This window comes from Balaenoptera borealis (genome assembly GCF_965194805.1).
Source record: "Balaenoptera borealis genome assembly, chromosome: 6".
Taxonomy (NCBI): Eukaryota; Metazoa; Chordata; class Mammalia; order Artiodactyla; family Balaenopteridae; genus Balaenoptera; species Balaenoptera borealis.
Genome location: NC_138863.1, coordinates 6719236 through 6745761, shown reverse-complemented (window position 1 = coordinate 6745761; position 26526 = coordinate 6719236). Strand labels below are relative to the sequence as shown.

General features: G+C 55.7%; 2 protein-coding genes across 18 annotated transcripts in view; one reads left to right on the top strand and one right to left on the bottom strand.

Annotated features, from left to right (window-relative positions):
• The window catches only part of DGKD (diacylglycerol kinase delta), a 108453-nt gene extending 87724 nt beyond the window's left edge, over nt 1–20729 (top strand). For 3 of the 7 annotated variants that reach the window (XM_082395525.1, XM_082395524.1, XM_082395523.1), the window contains 13 exons: nt 1038–1134; nt 3065–3238; nt 4876–4972; nt 5114–5221; nt 6254–6367; nt 7361–7495; nt 7761–7912; nt 8897–9008; nt 9093–9185; nt 10110–10229; nt 16930–17047; nt 18106–18236; nt 19019–20729. In XM_082395525.1, coding sequence (XP_082251651.1) covers nt 1038–1134; nt 3065–3238; nt 4876–4972; nt 5114–5221; nt 6254–6367; nt 7361–7495; nt 7761–7912; nt 8897–9008; nt 9093–9185; nt 10110–10229; nt 16930–17047; nt 18106–18236; nt 19019–19108 — 1541 coding nt within the window. In that variant the 3' untranslated portion in view covers nt 19109–20729. Of the gene's footprint in view, nt 1–1037; nt 1135–3064; nt 3239–4875; nt 4973–5113; nt 5222–6253; nt 6368–7360; nt 7496–7760; nt 7913–8896; nt 9186–10109; nt 10230–16929; nt 17048–18105; nt 18237–19018 lie in introns of those variants that run through there. The other 4 variants (XM_082395521.1, XM_082395520.1, XM_082395522.1 and 1 more) reach the window with 4 other exon arrangements.
• Nucleotides 20730–23562: 2833 nt separating this feature from the next.
• USP40 (ubiquitin specific peptidase 40) overlaps nt 23563–26526 on the bottom strand; it is a 93969-nt gene continuing 91005 nt past the window's right edge. For all 11 annotated transcript variants that reach the window (XM_082395513.1, XM_082395512.1, XM_082395508.1 and 8 more), the window contains one exon: nt 23563–25456. In XM_082395513.1, coding sequence (XP_082251639.1) covers nt 25345–25456 — 112 coding nt within the window. In that variant the 3' untranslated portion in view covers nt 23563–25344. The remainder of the gene's footprint in view (nt 25457–26526) is intronic.

The window sequence follows — 26526 nt, the reverse complement described above, 5'->3', positions numbered from 1 at the left end:
ACAAAAAGCAGACGGCATTCAAATCGTCGCCCTGGGGTCCCAGGAAGATGTCACTGAGGAGGTGATACTCGAGCTGGGTGCTGATAGGTACATAGGAGTTGGGCTGAGCGAAAAGGGCAGGGCCGGCAGGTCGTGATGGGGAGCCGGCGGATCACCCCTTTGTTTCCAGCGTGATTGCAGAAGGAGCACAGCTGGCCACCAGGAGAGTCGGGCCTGGTCCCCTTGCCTTGCCTTCATTTTGCCCAGGATCATGTCAAGGCAGCTCCTGTTGTTTCTTCCCTCAGGGGGAGTCATGATAGCACTTTGTGTCTGCAGTAGGAAGGAATGGTACGAGGGGTCGAAATTGCTGATGAGACTCCCTTAACCAGCTTCGTGAGGCAGCTTCGTGAGGCCTCCAGGGCAAGCTAGAGCACACGCTGCCCCTGTAAGTGATTTGGCAATTTCTAGGTGAATCTCAATTGAATAGAAAGAAAACTGCAGAAGCTCTAGGGAAAAGAGGCTGAGACAGATTTGGTTAATAAGCAGCAAAGACTTTACTGGAAGGGATGGATTGGCAGAATGTTCAAAAGCAGGGCTCCATCTCAGCCTTACTATTTATAATTTAAGTTTTTAAAATTGGTGCAGGTATCTTGAGGGTTCTGGTCACCTGGAGGGTTCCTTGATGTTTAACTTTTTCTCATGAATTTAGCCTTATAAAGTTGTATGACTAGACCCTATAATTAGTTGTAGTAGGGATCATTTTGGTGGAGTTTCTTAAATTTAGTGAGAACTATCTTTGTAAACTCTTTTCTGATGTGTCTCATAGGTGTTGGTTACCACCCGGTGTTTATTTCTGTTCTGTGAATATGGATTTATGATAGTGATTTTTGCCCTGAGACTATTAATTGTCAAAGTTTGGACATTTTTACGCAGTGTTTTAGAAACATCTTATTATGATAACCTTCTGAAGAGCATGTGGACCATCAGCCTCAAAGACACGACGGCCTCTTCATTTGGGAGCTCCCAGGCAGTGCTGTCTCCTGTTTTCTCCCTTACAGATGTTCGCGCTGGGATGTCTGGTTCCTTGCCTGGAGGTTCAGTCATCAGTCGATTATTAATTAATGCCGATCCCTTTAACTCCGAACCAGAAAACCTGTGAGTATGGGGTAAACCAAGGGGGCATGTTGTTAGCTGAATGCTGGAGCGTAGAAAACTGGCTTGGAATTAACTAGAGAAATTCGTGAGCAGCTGCCTGGGCGATGCTTTTCCAGCTGGTGTTGGCCGATAAGGAAAACCTAGAAGGTGTGAGGCTTCCAGGGCAGAGGGTGGGTTGGGAATGTCTGGGAAGGGAGGCGGCCGTCCTGGCGCGTGCCTGACCTTCTGGGGCCTCGGCAGCCTTGGAGACTCTGTGCCCGTGTCCTCGGTCGTCCTCCCCGCGGTCCTTGCTGGCCCCGCGTTGGCGCCGCCTCCTGACCGCCTGCCTTCTGGCGGGTCTGCCGCTCCCGTTAGTGTAGCTCCCGGGCTGGAATCGCCTCCTCGCCGTCCCTGGGGAGATGCTGTCCTGGGCTTGGACCCTGGGGAGCGAAGTCCCGACGCTGCTCTGCACGCCTTGTGCCGCGTCCACTGCCCAGCGTCAGAGGCGGTGCGGGCTTTCGCGCAGCTTGTTCTCGTGTGTGTAGAGACCGTTGCGGGGACAAATGGTATTTTGAAAGCCCAGCCTTCTAGATTTCCCTTTCTGCTGGCTGATAGCAAGTTCTGGGCAGCTAGTGGCTAGCAGCACTTGGCTAAAAGTTGTCCGCCATGTGTGGACCATGTGTCCGGCGTGGTGGCGAGAGTCACAGTGAGGAGCGTGCGGCGCAGAGACTCTGGCTTTCGGGAAGCAGAGCTGCAAGCCTGCACAGTGGCGGCCACTTTTCCTGCAGGGTGGCCTGGGTTCCCACACCTGCTCCAGTGCTGGCCTGCGTCCTTGTCCCCAGCCTGACACCACCCTCCTGTCTGCTCCTCGCGCCGGGGCCTGTCGGGGGCTCTGGTCCTGACCCTTCCTGAGTTGTTCTCCCCAACAAGGCCAGAGCTGTAGCCTTCCATGAGCAGCGCCCACAGAGGCCTCCGGAACTAGATGTGCTGTCTCTTTCCATCACCCGAGGTCCCCGCATTTCCACACCTGGCAGCGAGGGCTGTGGTCTCTTCCTTCAGGGAGAGCCTTCTCCTTCCCCTGGGGAGACACAAGCTGCTCTCCTCTCCTCCCTCCCCAGCGTGGTGTGCCGAGCCTCGCTCACGGGGGTGAGGAGCCGGAAGGAGTCTTACCCGCAGTGGACCTGGGACGGGGGGCTGGGCTGGACATTTTCAAATTGGGGACTTTGCTTTGATTGGGTCTAGGGACACTTGAGGGATGTTTTGGGATCCAGGGTGTAAGCACCTGTGAGCATATGTGCTACGGATGTCATCAGGTTTGACATTGCTGATAGGAACGTGAGGTGGTGCAGCCACTTTTAAGACAGTCTGGCGGTTCCTCAAAACCCAGGGTTTCCACGTGGCCCAGCAGGTCCCTTCCTGGGGTTACTCCCAAGAGAAGCGAAAACACGTCCCCACTGAAGCGTGTGTACGAGTGTTCACAAATCATAGCTCCAGAGTGAAGCAGCCCAAAGGTCCGTCAGCCGAGGATCCCCCAGTGGGTCGTCGGTGTTCGCCATTAACCGGCTGAAGCGCTGAACTCAGAGGAACCCAGTGCTCGTGGCCTGAAAACGTGCCCCGTGACGGGAGCCAGACGCAAAGGGCCACACGCTGTGTGATTCCATTTCTAGGAACCGTCCAGAATCGGCAGGTCCACAGAGGACAGAAAGCAGATTGGTGGTTGCCGGCGCTAGGAGGGGTTGGGGCTCGTGGTTGAGGGGTGTGGACTTTCTCTTTGGGGTGTGAGCTGCCCTAGAATTGATCGTCGTGACTCTGAGTACATGGACAGTCGCTGTGGAGTTGCACATTTTAAATGGGCGAATTGTATGTTATGTGAGTTACATCTCAATAATGCTGTTACCTCCCCGCCCCCCCAAAAACCAAAACAAACAAAAAAACTGAGTTTTGCCCTCAGGAAGAACTGCTTAGAGGCTGGTATGCAGGGTTGTTCTCAATGGCCTGAAACCCCCCTTTGCAGAGAGTATTACACAGAGAAGTGCGTCATGAACAATTACTTCGGCATCGGCCTGGATGCGAAGATCTCCCTGGACTTCAACAACAAGCGTGACGAGCACCCCGAGAAGTGCAGGTGGGTGCCGGCCCTGCGTACGCCTGGCCCTCGGCTCTTTGTTTCTCCTTCCGGCCGTGGGGTGATTTCTGGGGCACACAGAGCCCTCAGGCAGAGTACAGACACGGAGCCCGAACGCCTCGTCAGAAAGCGGGGTGCGTCTGTGTGTCGTGGCCATGGCAGTGGCATCTCCATGTCACCCTCAGGTGGGGTCGGGGCTTGCTTCCCCACAAGGCCCTCGAGCAGGCAAATGCCACAGGAGAGGCCCTGGGGGGGTTTCGCTGGGGGTGTTCAGGTTCTCCCCTAAATCACCACGTACTGTCTCCCCCTGGCCGGGGAGAGGACGGAGAGAAATGGGAAGGTTTCCTCCTGGCTGAAGTAGAAAGTCCTCTCCTCTGGGGAGACATAACAAGGGAAGAAGGGAGTTGATGTCTCCCGCCCCACCCCGTGGTGACCATCACCTGGAGGGCAGACTGTTCAGCTGTGACTTTCTAGAACTAGAGACAGGGAAGCCGGTGTGGAGTTTGGGCGGAGAACAGCCATTGATGCAGGAGGAGGGCGCCCCTTGCTGGAGAGCCTGCAGACCTGCCCCTGCCAGGTGCCCTTGTCACTCGGAGGGAGGGGGTCACAGTGGCACCCGAGGAGTTGCCCGGCAATCCCCCAACTCCTGTGTGGTTGGACCTTTCTCGGAAAACAAAATCAAGCATAAGAACTCAAAAACCTTGGAGCTCTGGGGCTCGAGTGTCGGAAAAGGCTCAGAGGTCCCCAGGGGGCATCCCTGTTACACAGCGCATGATGGGAGCCCAAATCATTTGGAGATACCCCTGTTCGTCTGAATACAACTGAAAAGGCATTCAAATGCGTGTAATTTATCAGAGCAAAATAGGTGAGGAGCAAGGTCACATGTGATATGTTTTTAGAAACTTGGGGTCCTGGCATATAATCTTCCCTGGGTTTGTGTCTTTGAGAATGTCTGCTTAGAAAATGCCATTTCTACAAATCTACCCTTAAAAAGTAATTGGGAACTTTGGCAAAGAGGCGTTTACCAAGGGCCACGGCCACGTACGTTATAGAGCTCAGGGGTGGGAACAAGCCGAGACCCGTCGAAGGGGTTAATTCAGCGAGTGCTGGCGGGAAGTGCCCCGTTGTGGTCATTCGTGCTCAGGACCCAGGGCAGTGCTTTCTGTGCGGGGCGAAGTGCACAGTTACTGCCATTTCAGCTGTAAATCAAGTTCCTAAGGAAGTGCACTGAAGCATTCATCATCAGTACTTACAGATGTGGGGATTGTGAATTCTCCTTTGTGCTTTTCTGCCCTTTCCAAATTATCCGTGGTAAGCATAATTTTATAGCTGGAAAAAAATTGTGATTTATACGTTCTTTTGTGAGGTTCTGTAACGTCTTACCTTTTTTACCTCTCAGGGTGTGATTACTTTCTTGGCAGTGTTACTCTTTAGCAGAATTTCTGGTCAGTGAATATATCTCTTCAGCCCATCTCGTGTGGACATGTGACAAGGGCATGTCCTCCTCATCTTAACGGTGTCGCTGCTGGGAGTGATTGCCCGATGTGACCCGTTTGTGATGAGGTGGCAGCAAGGGCCGTAGGTAGCTGTGTAGAGAAAGCTGAGACCCACGTCAGTCCTTTGCTTTCCGCCCCTAGGAGCCGAACCAAGAACATGATGTGGTATGGAGTCCTCGGCACCAGAGAGCTGCTGCACAGAACCTACAAGAACCTGGAGCAGAAGGTCCTGCTGGAGGTGAGCAGGCGGCCCCCTGCCGGCCCCGCTGCTGACCCGGCGGCCCCTCGGCCTCAGCCCAGGGCGGAGTGCTGCGGGGAGGGAGCCACCGGCTGAAGCCTGGATCTCTCTTCTCTCCTTTTATGCACTTCTACCGCTCAGTGTGACGGGCGACCCATCCCGCTGCCCAGTCTCCAGGGAATTGCTGTCCTCAACATTCCCAGCTATGCTGGAGGGACCAACTTCTGGGGGGGCACCAAGGAGGACGATGTACGTACGGGGGTGCTGGGCGGCAGGGGCCCGAGCTCAGGGAAGGGGATGGGGGCGGGGTCACCGGAGAGGCGGCCCCTTCGGGAGCCGTGGTGGAGCCTCCTGCTCTGGGGGTGCTCTGTCAGTGAGGCGGAGGGACGGGTGCAGCGGGGCCCTTGTGCCGGCAGCGGGGACGCAGTGGAGAGCAAGGCAGGCAGGCCCAGCTCCCGCAACCTCGAAGAAGGGGTGCCAGGCAGGAGAGGTGTGGTCGCAGGTGTGGCTTGGAATCCAGGCCCAGATCTGGGAAGGCTCCTAGGAGGAGGGACATCTACACTGAGACCTGAGGGTGACTCGGGGTTGGGCAGGTCAGGTGGGTACGGGGCAGGAGCAGGCGAGCGGGGCAGGAGCAGGCGAGCGAGGCAGGAGCAGGCGAGCGAGGCTGTTCCCAGCAGAGGGAACAGCGTGTGTGAAGGCTTGGCGGCCAGGGGGGGCCGGGTGCGGGAAGGAGGTTCTCTGATGGTGTGCATACTGGGCGGAGCACAGCGAGGTCAGAACTCCCGCGGGGTCGTGTAAGCCAGGGAGGAGTTTGGAATTTATGCCAAGAACTCTGGGAGCATTGATAGGTTTTGACCAGGGGCCTGACTTCCTTCGTACATCATAGCTAATAAAAATAGTTAACACCAGCTGCACGCTGAGCGTGTGCTGGTCACTTCTCAGCACTGTGCCTGTGTTGACGGCCCTCGTGAGGACCTGTGAGGAGCGTACCAGTGTTCGCCCCATTTGACAGATGAGGGAACCCAGCTAGAGAGACAGTAACTTGCCCAAGCTCCCACGCTAGTAAGTGGCAGGTCCAGGGTTTGATCTCAGGCAGCTGCTTTCAGGATCTGACGTGGAGACCCGTCAGCAAGTGTTCACCCCGTAGCTTCTCCTAGTAGTGGGCCTGTCCGGCTCTCACCAACGCAGCGGCCCCCGGAGTGAGAAGGATGCGCGTGGCGGGGGGGCATGTTCAGGGAAGCTGGGAGCAGAGGTCAGCTCTAAGGCCGGCCCTTCCAGACCTTTGCAGCCCCGTCATTCGATGACAAGATCTTGGAGGTGGTCGCGGTGTTCGGCAGCATGCAGATGGCCGTCTCCCGTGTCATAAAGCTGCAGCATCACCGAATCGCTCAGGTACCGGCCGGGGTCCTGGAGGCGGGAGGGACCTGGGTGGAGCTGTGGCTCACACACGTTTGGAGCGGCAGGCCTGGCCCAGAACCGCGCGCTCGAGATAATTGGGCCCCCCGGGGTGCAGAGCCCAGGAGAGTGGGCGCTTTTCCAGGATCGCCCCAGCCGCCTCCTGGTCCAGAGCCCGTTCTCACCTGCCGTGTTTTGACAAATACTTTAGAAACTGGGGCTGGCTAGTACCCTCCCTGACTCACTCTGTGGGTACCACCTGTGTCCTGCCCACCCCTGCTGAGGTGGGGTGAGATGAGACGGGCCTGGCTGACCTTGGCCCCTGGGCCTGCAGCTCTTAGGAGCCACAGCCTGAGTCTGGGAACAGCGGCCAAGCGCGTGGCCTCACTTGGCTGCTCTGAGGCCCAGCTCGGGGGTGGCAGGGTGGGTTCCCCATCCTGTACTTCTGGCAATGGGTTGGGAAGGGTGTGTCTGTCGGTGGGGTTGGGGAGGGCGATGTTCTCGTGCACAGAGATGGGGAGCTCATGCTCCCCTGAACCCGAGTCCTTTCTGTCCCCACCATGGGCTGCTTGAATTTCACAATTTTAATTCCTTGGCAGTATTTTTTGTTGAAAAGAGGAGCACCTGTTGGGTGTTTGCTCTGTCCTGGGAGTGGCCCCACGTGCCCAGGGACCCAGCAGCTCTTGGTGGTCGTGTGTCCCCGCCCTGGGCCTGGTGCTGGTGTCTGAGCACCGAGTTCCCCGCACTGCGATCACGGAGGCGGTGCTGGGTGCAGGGCAGTGGGAGCGGGCTGGGGCAGACCGCCGGGCTCCATGAGCTGCGCCCCAGGCGGGGATGCTCTGACCCCAGAGGCTGGGGGGGGGGGTATGGTGTCACCCCAGGGGTCAGCCGGCCGGGGCAGGGGTGCGTAGGGCAGGACGGTGCCTGTGGTGCCGACAGCACTTGAAGGCTCCCGGGTGCAGCTCGGTGACGGCTGTGATGTTTGCTCAGTGTCGCACGGTGAAGATCTCCATCCTGGGGGATGAGGGCGTACCTGTGCAGGTGGACGGAGAGGCCTGGATCCAGCCGCCAGGGTACATTCGGATTATCCACAAGAACCGGGCCCAGACGCTCACCAGGGACCGGGTAAGACGGACTGCCTGCGGCGCACATGTGCCCCTTCTAGGAGAAGACCTGGAGTTTTTAACGTTTTGTTCCAGGAATTTATTTATTTTTTTTGAAGATCAAGATTAAGTGAACAGGGCTCTAATTTCTAGGATCACTCCCTCTCCCCCCAGCGTTAAAAAGAATGTCTCCCTTTCTAGCTGGTTATCCCGCCCGTGTCCCAGCGGTGCTTGTGGTTAGATGTGTGCTCGCAGGAGAGAGTGTAACGCTGGCTCCTGCACCCTAGGCCTTTGAGAACACCCTGAAGTCCTGGGAGGACAAGCAGAAGTGTGAGCTGCCCCGCCCTCCGCCGTTCTCTCTGCACCCGGAGATCCTGTCCGCGGAGGAAGCCGACCAGATGGACCGGTTTGGGCGGGCAGCGGGGGCCCTCATCCACAGGTTGGCGCCACCTTCCCTCCGCGGTCCACTCCTCCGCCAGTGCGCCCGGGCCCCCTGATGTCATGGGGATGACCCAGGTCCGTGGCTGGGCCGCAGGCATTGAGATGCCCCTGCCGGATCTTATGTGCCGTCTGCCTCCTTCCCGAGGGCCCGGCCCGGGTTTCTGCTAACCCCGGGCTTTGGTATTTTCACTAACTGTCTTCCAGGGATTACTCGGGGTTTATGCAGGTGGAAGCTTCACACCACAGGCATTTTCAGAGGTAGCTCATAGGTTTTACAGCCTATCCCGGATCTCTGAGAATAGTATCCCTCCTGCCTCCTTTACCCCCCAGAGAGCGGGTTTGCTCTTAAGAAGCAGACCTTGTAGTTATTTTGAAAAAACAAAAGCCAGCAGCCAAAGGCATTTCCTTCTCCTACGCAGCCTCCCAGAGCCACTGCGGACCTTCCAGCACGGTGGTCGCCGCTCTGCCCACTGTCCGTTCTCCCCACCCCCCGCTGTGTCCACCCACCTCGCTCCAGCATGGCCCTTCCGCCTGGTGACCTGGGCCCTCTCGGTGGCCACATCCGCTGACCCCCTTCAGCCGCTGTCTGGCTGTGTCTTTGCATTGTACCTCCCCTCCCTGCCTCACCTCTCCCTCCCGGGAGCCGCCGCAGGCCTGGTGCTCCTCCACGGCCCTGTCCAGCTTCTTCCTGGCTTTCTCCTCTGCCTCCTGCTACTTACCCGCTCGCTGTTTTACAAGGTGTAGGTCTCATTTTGGGCATTTACTTCCTTGGCTGAGTTTCTAGAAAAGTTTGGGATTTTGTTGTCAGATTTCCCATTTAAGGCCTCCTCTGCCACCGGTCAGGAAATGATCGGCCGTCACGGGTCATCATGGTCGAGTCATGGTCTTGTCGGCCCTCTGGGCCGAACCTGGGCTTGCGTTCCAGCGAGGTGACTCACAGGCTGCCGCTCTTTGGTCTGATGCGTGCCGTGTCTCCCTCTAGTATCCGGGAAATAGCGCAGTCCCACCGAGACGTGGAGCAGGAGCTCGCCCACGCCGTCAACGCCAGCTCCAAGTCCATGGACCGAGTGTACGGCAGGCCCAGGGCCACAGAGGTGCCTGCGCTTTTCCGGTCTTTCTCCTGTGGACCCCTTTCGCCCTCGGGCCGTCTCCACGGTGTCTGTTCTGGTTCCTCTCAGGGGCTGAGCTGCAGCTTCGTGCTGGAGATGGTGAATAACGTCAGAGCTCTGCGCAGCGAGACGGAGCTGCTGCTGGCGGGGAAGCTGGCCCTGGTGAGCTGGGGGGCCGCTTGCTGTGCGCACAGAGGGCAGCCCGTCTCAGCCCAGGATCCCCGGCCTTGAGAATTCTAGGCCCCTGTCGGAGGGGCCTCAGAGGCCATCTGAGCTGACGGTGTGGCGATGCTCAAACCCTCCGGCCCCATCTCGCCACGTCATCTCCAGGGTGTCCGAGACTGGCGGACGGGACCTCCTGTGTCGTAGACGGCGCTCTGCCCCAGACCCCCCAGGTGTGCGGCCACCGCCACGGCCAGGCTGGCCAGCCTTTTCCCCGCCCCCAGAGTCGGCCGCCCTTCCTCGCTCAGCCCTGCAAACCTGGCTGATGAGTCAGCCCTGCGGAGGCGTGCGGCTGGAGCTGGATTGAATCGCAGAAGCTAGCACAGGGCAGACCCGAGAGAGCGCCTGGCCAACCTCCTTGTTTTAAAAAAACGAGGATGTGGAAGGTCAAGGAGGCGAAGGCACTGGAGAACCCCCCTAAGAGTCCAGTTCCACACTCTCTGCTCTCATTCCAAAATACCGCGCTGTCCTGACACGTTCCAGCTGCTGCCTCCGCGGCCCCACCATGCTTCCTGTGCTCTGGTGCAGGCAGGCTGCTTCCCCGCTTCCGAGAGAGGGTCCCGAGGAAACCAGAGCAGATGACCCGTCAGCCCTGCTGGTGCGATTTTCAGACGAGCTTGGTCTGCCCCATCATTTACGAGAGGAGAGTTTAATTCTCTCACCTGACACTACTTAAGAGGGGAGGTTCTGAGTTTGGCCCTTAAGTGGCGTTCTGTGACTCAGGTTCCTTGCAAGTTTTTAGAACACTCTCTGAGAGCAGCCCATCCACTGGGGCAGACCTCCCGTCTGCGTGGGGCTCTGCCACAGCCCCAGCTCCTCCCTGCCGGTCACCAGCTGTGTCTCTTCCCTCCCTGCCTGGAGCAGCAGTTGGACCCCCCTCAGAAGGAGCGGCTCACGGCTGCCCTCGTCGAGATGGGCCAGCAGCTCAGGAAGCTGGCGGACACCCCCTGGCTGTGCCAGCCCATGGAGCCTGGTGAGGAAGAGGTATGTGGGTCACAGGGCTTCAGCGCGGCGTCCCTGGACACAGGGGCGCTCCCTTCGGTGCCTGAACTCACGTGCTCTGTCCAGCTTTGGGATTAAGATGGTGTTGGTCCCGCAGCCCCTCATCTGGCCTCCCACGCTTCTCTTTTAAGATGCCTTCAAGGCACAGAGATGAACTTTGGCAGGTAGGAAGGAATTGGGAATTGCTGTTAAGAATGACCCTTGGTGAGTGGGGCACAAGTTGCCCTTGGCAACAGAACTGCGGGGCTGTCCAGGACATAGGTGGAAAGAAGGCTGAGCCCAGCCCCACTATTTGCCCCCAGTGTGGAGGCACATCGGTTAGCTAAACAGCAACTTCTTGGGAGTTTGTTGTTGACAAGGGCAGAGTTGCTGTGTTCAACTCACAGTCACGCTTTTCTGTTGTGCGTATTTAGAGACCCAGCTTGCGTAGGTCTTATAGCTGGGACAACAGATGGGATGCTGGGCATATGCGCGCTGGGGGTAGTGTCTCCTGAAGCAGGAGAGGCAGGAAGAAGGCCCTGGAGAGGCGCTTGTTTGGTGGTTGGTTTTTGCGGGCAGCACCTGGAGAGAGGCAAACCCTAGATGGCCTTCCTCTCAAGGGTGGAACAGAGGTGGGCCAGGAGAAAAGTTCACCAGGTAAAGAACTGCTAGACACATTAGGCGCCCCTGCTGCCGGCTCGACTGTTAGGACCCATGGGCAGCAATAGGGCAAGTGGACAGGGGGCCGGCAGTCCAGAGCTCTTCTTGAATATGCAGGCGTTTGTTGACAAATGTGAACCCCGCATGGAAAACTGACTCAGAGGCCTTCCAGCCAAGAAACAAAACTCAGCAACTGAAGAATGAGGACATTTTGGTTCAGAGGGCCAGGCCAAGCTCATCAAAATTTGTAGTTAATTATAAATATAAAAATTTCATTTAAAGAAAATTACTAAAATAATAATACGTAAAATATTCATCAAATGTAGCAGTAACCTAGGCCTGTGATTCCAGATTATGTTTTCAAAGCCTGTGAAGTGTGGGCAGTGCAGTGGGGAGACAGGGAAGAGGACATGGACAGGAGTGAGGGCACATTAAATCCCTCCTCTTACGGTGGAGGAAGGTTAATGAAAGTTCTTGACTTTGATAATTAGAGAAAGGTAGAGTTAATTGTGTTTTAAAAACTTAAATGTAGTTTTAAAGGTAGCTTCTAGTAAAATTGAAAAGGTGTATGTCTTTTTGAATCACCACAAAAGACACAAGCAAAATGTAGCCTGTATCGTAAAAGAAAATAAAAGAAGTAGTGACGGTGGAGCTAACAGCATAAAAATAAGAAAATAGAAAATAATATAACTGCTCCTCTTAAAAGCAAATTATTCTTAGATTGTGTTAAAAAAAAAGAAATCTAACCAAATACTAGTCACAGGAGCCCAGTTTTCTCTTCCATACCCTCAATAAAAAATTGTGACCCAGAAAGATTAAAAATAAAACAATTTCAAGAAAACACAATAAAAAATCCAAAGTAACAATGTAAAAATAGAATTGCATACCTAAGGCAGTAAATGATAGAGGATCACTTTATATTGGTAAAAGATAATAACCGTATCATTATACTATATACTGTATAATTCTGAGATAAACTTATGATGGTTATAATAATGATAAAATCTTGTCGTAATACAGCATTTAAATGAGTTAAAGTATGTATTTCCCAATATGTGAGTTTTTTTCTAATACGTTTTTTGTTATTGATTTTTAACTTAATTTCACTGTGTTCAAAGGCAGTTGTTTGTATGTTACCAGTCTTCTGAAATCTGTTGAAACTTACTTAATGGCCCAAAAGGTGGTCAGTTTTTATAAATGTACCTTATATCCAGTTGTAATTATTTACGTCATTAAGTCCTTACTTTGTTTTTTATTTTTGTGTCTTCTTGATCTGTCAGTTACTGTTGAACTCTCTGACCGTGAATGTAGATGTCTCAGTTTATCCTTGCGGTTTTGTGTATATTTGCTGTATGTATTTTGAGGCTATGTTATGGAGTGCCTACAAGTTTTATCATTATATAAAGGCCTTTATTAATTCTTTTTGTTTTCAAGTCCACTTGTTTGGTATATTCTTTTTCATACTTTCACTTTCACGCTTTATTTGGAGTGTCGCTCTTATAAATAGCATTGCTAAATTTGGGGTTTTCAGTATAGTACTCTGTGTTTTGATTGGAGAGTTCAGTCTATTTACATTTATTATGATTATGATATTTAGATATATTTTTACCATATTTTGTGCTTTCTGTTTGTCCCATTTTTTTTGTTTCTTTTCGTTTCTCCCTTTTGATTGATGAGTCTCTCCTTCTTCCCACACAATTCTGTTTGTCCCCTCTACTAGTTTGGAAATATGTACTCTGTTCTTTCAGTGATTACCCCCAAAATTTTAATCTTAATTTACATGCATAAAATATGTAAAGCTACAACTTCTTGAAATGATAGAAAGTGTCAGAAACCCAATTTTGTAGTGTGAGCTATCCCTATCAGTCCGTGATTAATCACGTAAAACAAACTGTCACAACACCTGAACAAAGCAAGTTGATAGAATACATATATGTAGAATATATATACAAGTATATATCATGCTTCTCTATAGAGAGAATTTTATACTCTGCAAGGAGGGGATATGCTTTCTTTTCTGTTGCCCATAGGACATTTTGAAAATCTGATCGTTTTCTAAACTAGGACTACTACTGATGGTATGAAACTCTCTGTTATCATTGTAGAAATTGAGAGGAAGAGTTTAGAAACTTTTAAGCACTTGAAAGGGAAACTTTCTTTATGTTGAAAATAATAAATTTTTTTTTATAAATTTATTTATTTATTCATTTATTTTTGGCCGCGTTGGGTCTTCGTTGCTGTGCGTGGGCTTTCTCTGGTTGCAGCGAGCGGGGGCTGCTCTTTGTTGCAGTGCGTGGGCTTCTCATTGCGGTGGCTTCTCTTGTTGCAGAGCATGGGCTCTAGGCCCGCACGGGCTTCAGTAGTTGTGGCACGTGGGCTCAGTAGTTGTGGCTCACGGGCTCTAGAGCGCAGGCTCAGTAGTTGTGGCACACGGGCTTAGTTGCTCCGCGGCATGTGGGATCTTCCCAGACCAGGGCTGGAACCTGTGTCCCCTGCGTTGGCAGGCGGATTCTTAACCACTGTGCCACCAGGGAAGTCCCAATAAAAAACTGAGGTTTGTATTTTGTATGCCTTTTGGGGGTTTCATTTTTCTAGTAATTTGTCTTACTTTCTTTCATTAAAGTACCAGTCCACTGTGGAATGGGAATTTTTAAAGCTGGTTCTTTTCCAGGGGTAGTTTGAGCAGCACAGCTCTAGGCCACAAGGAAACCTCAGATACTAACTCAGAACAGAAATTGTGCCAACTGTAAACCATGTCCCCTGTGCTCCCAGTGTGCTGCTCTGCGCAGGTGGGTAGCTTCTGCCTCCATGCAGATTCTTCAGTGAAGACAGGGAGGGCAACGATTTTCTTCAGTTCATGGGCAGGGTAGCAGCTGCTGCGGTGGGAGGCTCACAGCCTGGTGCCCAGTTGCAGGGTAACCAAGCACCTCAGTTTATTTGGGACTGTCAGGTCTTAGTACTAAAAGCCCATGCCACAGGGATTGTGTGGCTCTAAAGCTTTAAGCCTAAAAGCGTTTTCAGAACAACTATCACCAAATGCCATGCAGCCACCATGGAAACAAACACAGAGCACCACGAGTCCTCCCTGGACGGCTGACCTGAATGCTGCCTGCCTCATGAACCCTCTAAGCCACGTCTAGAGTGGCCCTGGTTTCCAGGGTTCCTAGATGTGGGCTGCTGAGACGGAGCAGATGTTAGTTCTTGCAGTAGTAGGTGGGAAATAGTACCGATGGCACCTGAGGTTTAGTTGCAAAACCAGAAACCCTCTGGAGCCAGCTGGGGTGGTGTTACTGCAGGCATTCACCCGACGGGGCCTGAGGCCAGAAACCGAGGGCCAGGGGTCCCGGGAGTGAAGGGAAAACCACGCTGGCTCCTGGGCTCCTGGCTTCTCCAGCCAACTCCGCTGGTGCCTTCCAGCTCAGTGCTGCCACCCTCTGGGACTCTGGCTCGTCCCCACCCCCCCCATGCAAGGGACCAGGAGGAGGTGAAGTGTGAAGGGCAAAGGGAACCTTGGAGGGGGAGGCACCATATTTCTACTGGCATAAAAATAGGAAAATCATTTATTTGAAAGGAAAAAAAGTGATAGGTCTTTGAGCTGGTTCTTTGAAAGGAAAGTAAAAAAAAAACCATCCTCTGGCACGTGTAATCCGGGGTGGGGGGGAAATGAACAAAATGAAGTGATAAGGGGAATATAACAACAGATATGAGAATTAATCAAGTTATAGCATATACAAAGAAATGACAATGAATCTTACAATCTTGATGAAACTGTTGATTTTTCAGAAAAAATTTAAATTACACAAATTGAAATCTCAAGATATTTTAAAAGGAATAGTCACAGAACAACTTGAAAAAATAAATTTTACTTCCAAAGGGAAAATGTCACGGAATATATAATTTCCATATATAAGAAAGTGTCAAAGCTGGAAAAAGATGGACATTGTCCCAGTTCATTTTTTAAAATTGTGGTAGAAAAACACAATTTACCATCTTTGTCATTTTTAAGTGTATAGTTCAAGTAGTGTTGAGTATATTCACATTGTTAGGAAACAGATCTCCAGAACTTTAAACATTTCATTTTTAAAAAACCAGCACATTGGATTCCAGACTTCAGTATTATCAGCAGATCCCTTGAAGTTATTTCTTTAAATCAAATAGTTGATGAAAGAAGTTCTTTATAAAAGAATTCTAGCTGGAGCGTGTAGGATTAAAGCGCCATTTTGCGTCCCTGGGGACACGAGATTGATGGAATTAGCAGCTCTGGACCACCCGGGGAGTGGGGAGGTAGGGAGACACCCATCAGAGCCAGAGCGCGAGTTGTCCTGCAGGGCAGATGCCTGGTCTCTCTACAGGTGACCCTGAGGAGGAGAGACTGAGCCACAAGAGTTGGGTGTCCCCTGTGAACCCCGTCAGGGTCCTGATTCAAAGGTTTGCTCCAAAGGTTTATCCACACATATCCAGCTGTGAGGATAGACCTTTGGAGCAGTTGGGGAGATCTGATACAAATGGATTCATGAGAGCCAAATGAATTCTTGTTAGTGGTATCAGGTGTGATAAGGTGCCAGAGTATGTTTTCAAAAGAGTATTCTTAGAGTTGCATACTGAAGTACTTATGGGTGGAGTAATTTGATGTCTGAAATCTGCTTTTAAAAGGCCGAGGAGATTAAATAAGATAACAGGTCGATAATCAGCCACATTCTACTAGTCTCCCCGTCTTACCAGTGGAAGAAAATATGCATATTGAAAAAGTTAGAAGTAAATTTACAGCTCATGTTTGCATTGAAAAAAGAAGTTGTAGAGTCAGGAATCGGATTTTGTGCGGATTCTGGAGAGTACCTGCCTCACATGTGGCCACCCCTCCTGCAGGCGGCGCTGAGGGGCGAGGGGCTGCTCATCTTGGGGCAGGAGAGCCCGTGACTGTGGTGACCGCCCGGGAGGTAGAGTTCTTGCGTAGAGCAGCTGTGCTAGAATGGGTGCTTGATAGTTTTGCCAAGAATAAGACATCTGTAAAAACAAGTTTCTGCAGTACGCACAGTCATTGACTAGAAAATGTCATTGTAAGAGGTCTCTTTCCACGAAGATGACCGTGCAGGGGCGTGATGAAGATGCAGGGTCACGACAGACGGGGTGTGGAGATGCTTAGTATTTCCAGGCTCTAGGTTGGGTGCAATCCCAGTGAAAATGCCGGTGGAGTTTTTTTAGTGCGACCCGATGTCCCCGTCAGATCTGAAAGTGTGTCATAAAGCTGCGCAGTCCTAACTGTGCCGGTCGCCGTGGGGATGTAGGTAGACAGGGCCCAGGGGCAGAATCCAGGCCGGCGGGGCCAGGAAGAAAGTGGCACACCTGAAAAATAAGGAAATTACGCTTTCTTTATTTGTGAATAGGTTTATACACATTATCAGAACAGGTACGTGTTCGTGTGTGCACAGAATGCTTTACTGGCGGAGACCCCTGCCCTAGCTTCTGTGAGAATCAACAGAGAAGGTCCACAGACCCGTGGGGAAGGGGCAGTGATGGCTCCGCCGTGCCCTGGACTGCTCTGTGGGGAGGTGGCCACCGAGCAGGGACCCTGTCCCCGTGTCCCTCTTACTCCCTCTTACTCCCTTCCCTCCTTGATTCTGCCTCAGGGAGCAGATCGCAAGGAAAACAGTGCAAAGTGCAGGAAAAGCTTTATTTAGCAAGATACTCGCGATACTGATAGTCAAAGCCCGCCAGTGCAATGCTGGAAGAGTGGCTAATAACTTACCAATCTTGATATAATGGTCCTGATACTTAAATAATATAGAGAGAGCTTTCTAGTCACATGAGAAGTAAACACTATAAAATGAAAAAAATAGAATATGAAAATAGATACTTATCACTGTGAAACCGCTTTTTAAAGGCATTAAAAATCAGCAATAAAGACTAAAAGTCAAGGAAGAGCCCAGGAATAAGAGTATCAGGAACGACGTGTCTTCCTAGCTCCGTGCCTGTGTGGTCGAGGGGTGGCTGAGGTCTTGGTGAACCGGGGTCTGACTCTCACCGTTTCTCGTTTGCCCCACAGAACGTGATGCTGGATCTTTCCAAGCGCAGCCGCAGCGGTAAATTCCGCCTGGTGACCAAGTTTAAGAAGGAGAAGAATAACAAGAACAGAGAAGCTCGCAGCAGCCTGGGAGCCCCGGGTACCTGCCCTCTCCTGTTCTCCTGGCCGCCCGGGCTGTGCGGGGCCCAGGCTCTGCTTTCTCCCTGGCCTCGTGCTCGTCCCCGTCGTCCCGGGGCCACGGCCTCCGGTCATGCCCTGCGCCGACTCCTCTGTGGCTACAGAACCGCACCCCGGCTTTCCCGCTCCACGTGGGAGGCTCACCGGTGTCACGCCCTGCCCTGAACTTGCTCCCGGTGCAGATTCTGGGTGACAGACAGGCCACCGAGCCGCCTGCCTGCGCTAGATTGGGGCGCAAGGTGGGGAGGAGACAGCAGAGGTGACAAGACAGAGACACAGCTCACACTCTGGCCACTCGTTGGCCCCCTGTGCCTGCTTCCTCTGCGGGGCTGCTCGTCCCCCATTAATCAGTTCATTGATCAAGGCCCCTGCGCCGGGAACCTGGGCTGCCAGTGGCCCTGGGCCGTGAAATCAATAGAAAATGGCACTAAAGGATGTTTCTCCTCTGGGTCAGTAAACTGGGGCTTTAGAATCTCCATTCAAAGTGTCGGCCCTGAGCACAGCTGCCCCCAGGCTCTCAGGTGCTGGGCGGCCCCAAGCCTGGATTTGGGGATGGCATTTGCTGCCAGTAAGGGTAGCTCCTTTTGATTTTTCTTCTTCGCATGTTTGTCCAGAAATTGGGTTTCTTTGAATGATGGTGGCTCTGACTCCATGGAATCTCTGCATCTGTTTCCCTTCCCGCTGTGGGCTGGAAGTGAAATGGACCCCTCTAGAAGGGAGAGGGAAGCTGACCTCAGCCGCAGTCAGACCCATGTGTCCCTCCTGGGACAGAAGGCTGCCGGTGACCTGGCAGGAAAGGACACCAGCTTGTGCGGCAGCTCACGCCCCCGAGGGCGGGCAGCTCCCCGCCTCTTTCTGCACAGCCTGGGGCGGCACCTGGGGCTGGTGGTGGGTGCCTGCCCGCTTGCTTGCTGGGGCGTCTCGGGCACCGCTTGCTGGGGCGTCTCGGGCGCGGGCCGCCGCCTGCTTGGCGCTGGGCTCTGGGCACTCATTGCACTCGTGCTTTTCCGTCTCCGACAGTTCACCTCTGGGGCACAGAGGAGGTTGCTGCCTGGCTGGAGCACCTCAGTCTCTGTGAGTATAAGGACATCTTCACGCGGCACGACATCCGGGGCTCAGAGCTCCTGCACCTGGAGCGGAGGGACCTTAAGGTACTTCCGCAGCGTCTCCTGGGAAGGCGCACCTGCGCTCCCCGCGGCTCCCCTGTCCCCTCCCTCTGACCTGGCCGTGTCCCAGCGTCAGGAGTCTCCTCACCGTTCTTCTCAGGCCTTTGTGCGCCCCCCGGGGTGACGACCTGGGGGTGATGCGCGGCGGCTCCCAGACGCGATGTCTCACCTGCCGCGGCCAAAGCCCGAGCAGACCCCGTGGGCAGCCTTGCGCTCTCAGCCTAATTGGACAGTGAACCACGTTAGCGTTAAAAACCCTTTGGGGAACGCAGCCCTCCGCTAGCCGAGCTGAAGCGTTCTCTGTGATGACAGCCATCCGGGTGAAGGGGACCCAGCGGACGGGGTTCCTTCCCCAGTTGGCCGCTTTTCGGCTCCCGCAGTGGCCACGCTCGCCCGTCTCCCTCCCCTCGGGAGGACGCGGGGCGGCCTGACCCGGGGCTCCCGCAGCCTGGCTCTCTGTGCCGCTCAGGCCGCGTCCCGAGAGGCTGAGAGGCCGCCGAGGGCGTCGGGATGGTGGCGCCCTTGGGTCGCCTGCCTCGCTCGCTCATCTGTGTCCTGCTCCGTGTGCCCTTGACGACTCCCGTCAGGGACCGGGACGTGGCGGGCGGCCGCGGGCTGCTGGTTTCGGGCGGCGTCTCCGGCCGCGTCCCCCGTTGTCGCTGTCACCCTCACTCGTGTTTGGACGCGGGCGGCGGCGCGCCGGGGCCGTCCCCCCCCCCGCCCCCGCCCGCCACCACCCGGGCCTGAGCGCTGTCCTCTCCTTGCAGGACCTCGGCGTGACCAAGGTGGGCCACATGAAGAGGATCCTGTGTGGCATCAAGGAGCTGAGCCGCAGCACCACTGCCGCCGAGGCCTAGCCTCCGCCCTCTGGGCCTGCGTTCCCCGCGCCTCCCGCGACTGAGCCGGCCCGGCGCCGCTCATGGTGCTACTCCCGCCGCTCCGACCCGGCCCGGCGGCCCGGCTTCCGGGTCCCGACCCGCAACACAGCTACCTTCCAGCCGCCGCCGCCCCCGCCCCGGGCCTGGGCTCCTCCGCGTGCCCTCCGCGTGCAGCGTGGGGCACCGTCTCCCGCCCCGCCGGCGCGCTGCGTCCCCGCGCGTCCGAGTCCCCTGGTGTGAGCGCGGCCTGGCTGCCTTCCGTCCCGCCGGTTCAGTTTGACACGAAGGCGACGCTGCCTCCCCCTTAAGCCCAGCAGACGGTAGTTAGGGTCCGGGGCTGACGAGCTCGCGCCCCGTCCGTCTCGGTCCCTGGACCGCGGGCGCGGGGTCCGCTCTGTGCCCAGGACGCCTGGCCTGTCGTCTCCCCGCGGACAGAGGCTGGTCCGTGTTTCTGTGTGGAGGAGGCTTCCCGGGCTGCCGGGGGCGTCAGGGGCCGCCCAGAGTTTCTCACCCCGGGGCGACTTCTCGCCTCGAGCCGCCAGGTCGGCGTCCCTCCGCGGGGAGGAAGCTGAGCCGGGACCGGCCCCGGCGGCACCCCGGGCCTCACCGCCGGGGACTTGGCCCTTTTCTCCCCTTCCGCCTCCCGGCAAGGGGCCCGTGGGGCGCGCGGCGGAGCAGCGTTGACCTGCCGCTCGCTTCGCACACGCGCTGCCGGCTCCCCGCCCGCCGCCCCGCCCGCCGCGCAGTCGGCCGCTGCCTCCGGCCGGCGGGGGCTCCCCTGGCAGGCCTCCCGGCGCTGAGCTCGGCCGAGGCCCTGTCCCAGGCCAGCTTGTCCCCGCGGGCGGGGTGGCCGCGCTCTGCACGTGCGCTCAGCCGCCCCTCGGAGGTGAGACCCGGCGGTTGTGTGTCACTCTCCGCCCCGAGGTTCCCGCCCATCAGAGCCGCTGCCGCCGCTGCGGGTGGAGGGAGGTGGAGGAAACCCAGTCGCCACAAGTCCCTGGGTTTCAAAGTAGAACAGGCTGGCCCGTCTGCTCTGTTGCTTCGGGCGGGGGCACCCCGGGCTCTGAGGCCCTCAGGGCCGACGCACAGGCGGGGACTCGGCGGAGGAGGGCGCACCGCGGCCCTCAGCGCCCTCCCGCGGGAAAGCCTTAGGCTTAGGTCAAGCGTGGTGTTTAAAGGTAATGTCGTCAGTGATTAGAGCGACACTGTTTACGTGAAACCACTTTCTGAGGGTAGTAAGTTAGAGCGAGTGGCATAAACACGCGTCCGCAGGGCGGCGTCCCACGCGCGTTGTGGTGCGTGTTGCCGCGCGTGGGGCTGCCCTCCGGGCCCCCGGCCCTCCGTGCGGCTGGACGGCTGTCCCTCGGGGCCCCGCGGTCTCACGGTCCTGTCAGTGTAGAGGGAGGGAGGAGGGATCCCTGGAGTCTTGGAGAAAAGGTTTTGTGCCCTCTGGTGGGGCTTCCCCCATATTTATGATCTTAATTTATACAGCGCCCACCGTGGAAGCAAACGCCTCCTGTATCGCTATGTACATATCCACATCTGGGGTTGTAAATACGTTGTTCTGTGTATAAATAAAACAAGCCTGTTTTTGATCTTACACTGTCGGGTTTCTTGTTATCGTTCCTTGTGCTTGGACGTAAGATGTCGTTGCCAAAAATCTTCCCGAACTGGGTTCAGAATTACGTTTTTCAGCCGCTCTAAAAGCAGGTTGAATTGGCGGTGGCTGAAAAGCAAAGTGGGAAGAATGCCATTGTATTATTTAGGGTGTAGGTTCTAGGATCTGTTGAATTAAAAATTCAGCAACCTTGGGGCCGGGTAGCACCAAGGTTCTCAGGCTTAATCACATGCAGCTTCAGCCCAACCTACTGAGGGCCGCGTCATTTTAGCTAATATCCTAACCTCCTAAGTCTTTAACATGTAACTGCAAACCGGAGCTCTTCTACTTACCTCTCTGTTTAATCATAGTACCTTTATTACAAGGGAGCTGCCTCTCCAAGCTCAAGGTCACTTTAATCATCCCCCAGTTTCCTGGGGTGAGGGATGGGGGCTGGGATCACGGAGTCGAGAACCAGGCTGGCAGGGTACCATAGGGCTGTGTGGGCTTTGCATGTGTATGTAGGTTGCCTCCCCAGAAGCTTCCTTCTCTCTCCTCCCATGCTTAGTAGAGCCCCACTTTTGTCCTGGTGTGCATGCTTCTCCCAGCCGGCCATCCAGGATCAGGCCTCATGCTTGCAGGAGAACTGCCACTGTTCCAGGGAGCACATCCAAACATGACCACGCCCAGGCTAAGGTGTGGGTGTATAGGGGGTTGTCTCTTCTGCGTCTCTTTTTAAGGTAAAAGGAAACCTTTCAGAAAGTCTGGCTTCCACTGACCTCCCCTAATGTCTCATCGTCTAGAATTGTATCACACACTCATGACTGAACTGGTGGGTGCAGAGGGAACGGGGCTATGCCAGTGATGGCTGATCACGGTGCTGCTGGCCTAACACGTTTCTGTTACTTTATGCCAGGTGCCGGCTTAAGGACTGTGCACATCCTAACTCACCTGTTCCTTAGCAATCCTACCAGGTGGGTATCTGCATTTTTTTTTAAAGATTTATTTATTTATTGATTGATTGATTGCTATGTTGGGTCTTCGTTTCTGTGCTAGGGCTTTCTCTAGTTGCGGCAAGCGGGGGCCACTCTTCATCGCGGTGCGCGGGCCTCTCACTATCGCGGCCTCTCTTGTTGCGGAGCACAGGCTCCAGACGCGCAGGCTCAGTAGTTGTGGCTCACGGGCCTAGTTGCTCTGCGGCATGTGGGATGTTCCCAGACTAGGGCTCGAACCCGTGTCCCCTGCATTAGCAGGCAGATTCTCAACCACTGCGCCACCAGGGAAGCCCTGGGTATCTGCATTTTACAGATGAGGACACAGGCTCAGAGAGGTTCACAACTTGTCCCAGCAGCATGTGGCAGGGACGGGAGTCACGGGGCAGTTGGGTACCAGAGATCACACCTCGAGGGCCGTGCTGGTCCTGTGTCCCAGGCCTGACACCAACCCCAGCCCACGCTGACAGGTGAGGGAACGGCCTAAGTCACACGCAGGCATCCTGGCCTGGGAGCCTGTGGTCCCTCTCACACTGGAATGGCAGCTGTGACCGCGCTGGCCGCCCAGCCCAGGTGCTGGCCTCGGAGCAGCGTCTGTTGCCAGTTTTGATCACAGAAGCCTAATAAGCAGGTTGTAAAACTCGCAGAGGAAAACCCGCCAGCTGGGGACCTGAAGGCTTTCTCGCTCGTGCCGTGGACGGAAGCAGATCCACCAAAAGCCTGCTGAGCTGCGCCTTCCGAGAAGTCATGTTGCCAGCCGGGCCCCACGCTGAGAACAAGATTGCCTGTGGTCCCAGGTCTCCAGGACGTGCGCACGCAGGAGGAAAGTGCCCCAGCGTGGTCACTGCCAGGCGCACCCCCGGGGCCGGGCGGGCCTCCGTGGCGCCCGGCAGGGTGGCTGTGCAGCGCCCGTCACCGTGGAGGCCGTGACCGCTCGGGGTGGCCTCGACTTCCAGAAGAGCCGTGGTATCGTGGTCCCCACCCCCTCGGTACGCTGGTTCCAAGTCGAACCATTCATGTCATTGAGCTGCTGCTGGCCGTCGGGCCCAACCCAGACCCCAGGCTGCAGGCAGGAGCCGGTGGGCGCGAGGGCCCGGCCCCTGGGCTGTGGGAGTTGGGGCTACTGATAGGAAGGTGGGGGGCCCCGCAGAGCCCCCCCCAGGGACTAGAGCCGCCTTCTTCCCGGTGGGGGGGGGGGAGAAGCTGCGGGCGCGTCAGGTCCGCTCAAGGCAGCCTGAGCCAGGACGCAGGCAACGGGCCCCTGGTGGGCGCTGGAGACGTCTCTTCCTTTAACTAGCGTGTGTGTCGCTCTCATGGCTTCACCCTCCTCTCTGCAGTGCGGTGCCTTCCCAGAACGTACACACACCCACAGTGATCGGTCACGCCTTTTACTGACGGGCAGGACTGAGCACGGAAGGCGAGGCTGCTGCGTCTCCCGTCCAGCCGGCTGAGGGGCCCGGGACTCGGCCCTTCACAGCCAAGCCTGTCCCAGAGGGAAGCCGACCTCTCCGAGCCAGGATTCTGGATTATCAGGGACTTCTTCTTGGGCCCCGCCTCCCCTTTTTGCCAGGAAAGTGTCCCAGTTGAGTAAATATGTTTTCTGTAACACAAGCACCCCTGCCAGTTCTATTTTCCTAGAAGGAAAAGAGAACCAGACCACTTCCAGTTTCTTCAAATACAGTTATTCCCACGAGTCTGAGTTTATTTAAAACGAAAACACAGTTCTGTTATTTCTACAGCAGTACTGAAGTGGGATTTCTAAACATAAACCCCAGCGACTTAGCATCTGAAGTTCGCTTGGGAACAAGGCCAGGAGAACATGAAGCAGTCAGCGCACAGAGACGGGAGGTTACAAATTGAACAGTTTATTTTTTCTTTAACAAACTCTTACAGCTCTCTCCCTGGAGCCCCACTCCATCCCCGAACTGGAAGGAAGGAGGGGAGCAAGCCGACAAGCAGAGACCACCCGAGGCCCTGGCCGCTCACCGCGGACACCGTGCCGCGCCTCGACCCTGCCTGTCGTGGTAGGTGACGCCCAGCGAGGCCGCTGGCTTCTCAGAAGCCAGGCTTTTCAGTTAGTGCATTAATGTCTTATTACAGTGGAATGAAGGGGCGCACCAAGGAGCCCTGTCAGCTACGGGAAAAGGGACAGAACAGCCTCTACACAGAGCGGCGGTCAGTCAGGGAGCTTACACTTCGGCCTCGTCACTGCCCGCCAGGTGCGTCTGGAGAGTCTGGACCCCACGTGCGCGTCTCCTGAGACAGGGTTAGTGTTTGAGAGGCCGGAAGCACTCGCCAAAGTCCAACTTAAAACACGACTGCTTCAATACAAATTAGCACATAATTCGCGAGCCACCAATTTCAGATGCACACACGGAGACCAGAGTTTCTAGTGGTGGTGTCGACACTGTGTGGAAGGAGGGAGGACAGAGGAAGGAAGAGCAGGGCCGTTCGTTCCACTCGCGGTCAGGCTCTGTGGGAGAGCAGCACGGCTGGAGCAACGTTCACTCGATTCCTTAAGCCGGCGGTGCGGGCCGCGACCTGGTCCCCATTTGCCATTTCCTTTCCATCCCTTACATTTAAGAGCTATTTTAATAGCATCAGTGGTAAAAAGGCTGATGAAAAACTGTGAAATCAAGAAGATAACCGTACTTAGCAAGAGAGTCGCTATGAAGCATCACTGAGGTATAAGAAAGTTAAAGAATTTATTTTATCTTCTCAGGAATTCCTGCTTCCGACTGAGTTAGCTTGAGAAAGTGAATCACCCCGGTGTCCTAAGTCACTCAGCTCAGTAACACAGACGCGACGTATCTGTCGTAAATACCACTCACATCTTTTAAATGTGATAGCCAGCTATGCCGCATTAAGAAGACTCTTGGTTCACAATTTCTTTTTTTCCCATTTTAATCAAGGCTCCTCCGGACTGTCCCCTCAGCCCTTTCCAGGCTTGGCTGCCATGACCCTGCCTCCCCATCAGGCTCCCAGAAGGAAGAGGCCCCGGCGGGAATGCTCTGACCACAGACAGCACGGGCCGGACCCCACCTCATGCTGCCCCCTCTCCAGCGGCACCCGACCTCAGAGGATGCCCCGTCGGTCTCCTCATCCCGGAAAGGGAGGTAACGCTTCAGAACCAGTTCTAACTCAGACCAAAGGGGAAACGTGCCGTTTGGGGACCAGAAAGCAGACTCCTGTTTATGTCACGGCGTGAGCCTGGCCAGCCCATCGCTGTGAGCTGAGCTGTCAGAGCCTGGGCGGCTACAGATACCAAAGGAGTCACCTGAACAGCCTGAGAGAGAGAGTGGGGCGGGTGTACTTTAGAGGGCAGGTGTGCAGGGATGCGCCACGTGCCACGTCACCCACGCCTGCAGTTAATGCAGAACTAGTTGATTTCTGTATAAAGATGGTGGCGGGGCTCGAGGGTGTCGGCCGGTTGGCATCTGTGGCGCGGCCAGGTCCGTGCCAGCCCGGGGGGACGCGCCACGGAGCCGGGTGACAAGCGCACTCGCCTGGCCTGCGGTGGAGCGCCCCCTTTGCTCGTGACAAAGCAGGGCCTTGAGTCCGTGTCCGCACCGGGCAGAAAGCAGGAAACGGGCCAGGACCTGCAGCAGGAGCGTGGAGGCCCTGCGCTATCTGAAGCTCCCGACGTGGATGGAGAGAGAAGCTTCTGGTCCACGGGGGCGGGCGGGCGTCTCTGCACCAGAGGGGACGTCGCCGCTCCGCACACGAAGGGCTTCCTGGCTGCGGGGACACAGAGGCCGTCACAGGGTCACATCCCAGACGCCAAGGGCCCCACCCGGTCGAGGAGCGACTCCACACCTCATTCCAACTTTCAGGGTCAAGTCAGGGCGGGCCGCAGAGACGCACTTGACAGTCTGGGCAGCATTTCTGCACTGCTCCCTCAGGGGCCTCCGTGTACCCCTCCCCGGGGCGCATTCCCACGCCCTCCCCACAGAGCGGTTCAGCCTCGGGCCTTTTCCCAGCTGCTGAGGGAAGGTGTCTCAGAGCAGCGCAGTCTTTCCTGCTTCACCTTCCCAATCCAAGCGTGACCTTCACAGATGCTCACGTCTGAAACGCCAGCTCCGTACATGGTTACAGGGTCACACACCTGGGGGACACCGCCTCCACCCCGGCCCTCGCTTCCCTGTCCTGCAGGCCAGGCGGAGGGCATGTCTTCTTGCTGCCGTCACAACGCCTGACACTTGGTACCCAAGCTATATAAGGTGGGAGGAGAGGAAGGCTGAGGTGAGCAGGGGCTGGCCCAGGCAGGCAGAGAGGAGAGGCCACCAAGCCAGAAGCAGTTAGAACGGGGACAGGACACGAGACCTCAGTAGACTGGAAGTGGGGACAGATTAGGACGGCCACCCGCACCCCTGGTGTGGCCTGCGGGGGGATGACTATGTGGACCACGGTGGTGGAAGCCAGGTCCAGGCACATGGAGTTGGAAGTATCAGCATTGGTGGAAGGTTCCAGTAGATTCTGATAGGTGTACGTGGTCTGGAGGCCAGGAGAGAGCTGGGCTGTGTACAGAAGAGGAAGGAGCGAGCCCACCCAAGGTGAAGTGGCTCGGGCAGAGCAGAGGGGAAGATGGACGGACGGGGAGGGAGCTCCCTCCAAGGGGAGGGTCGTTTGGGCTAGCAGCCTGGCTGACTGCCTGGAGGGGTCGGAGGGGGTGGAGCGCGATGGGAGGCGACAGCGGCAGCAGGGTCAGGACGCGCGAATCCGGGACACGCAAGGGCGGGTGTCTGAAGGAAGAGACCCAGGGATGGCGGAGGCCCAGTGTGGGGAGATGGGAGGCCGACTGAAGGAAC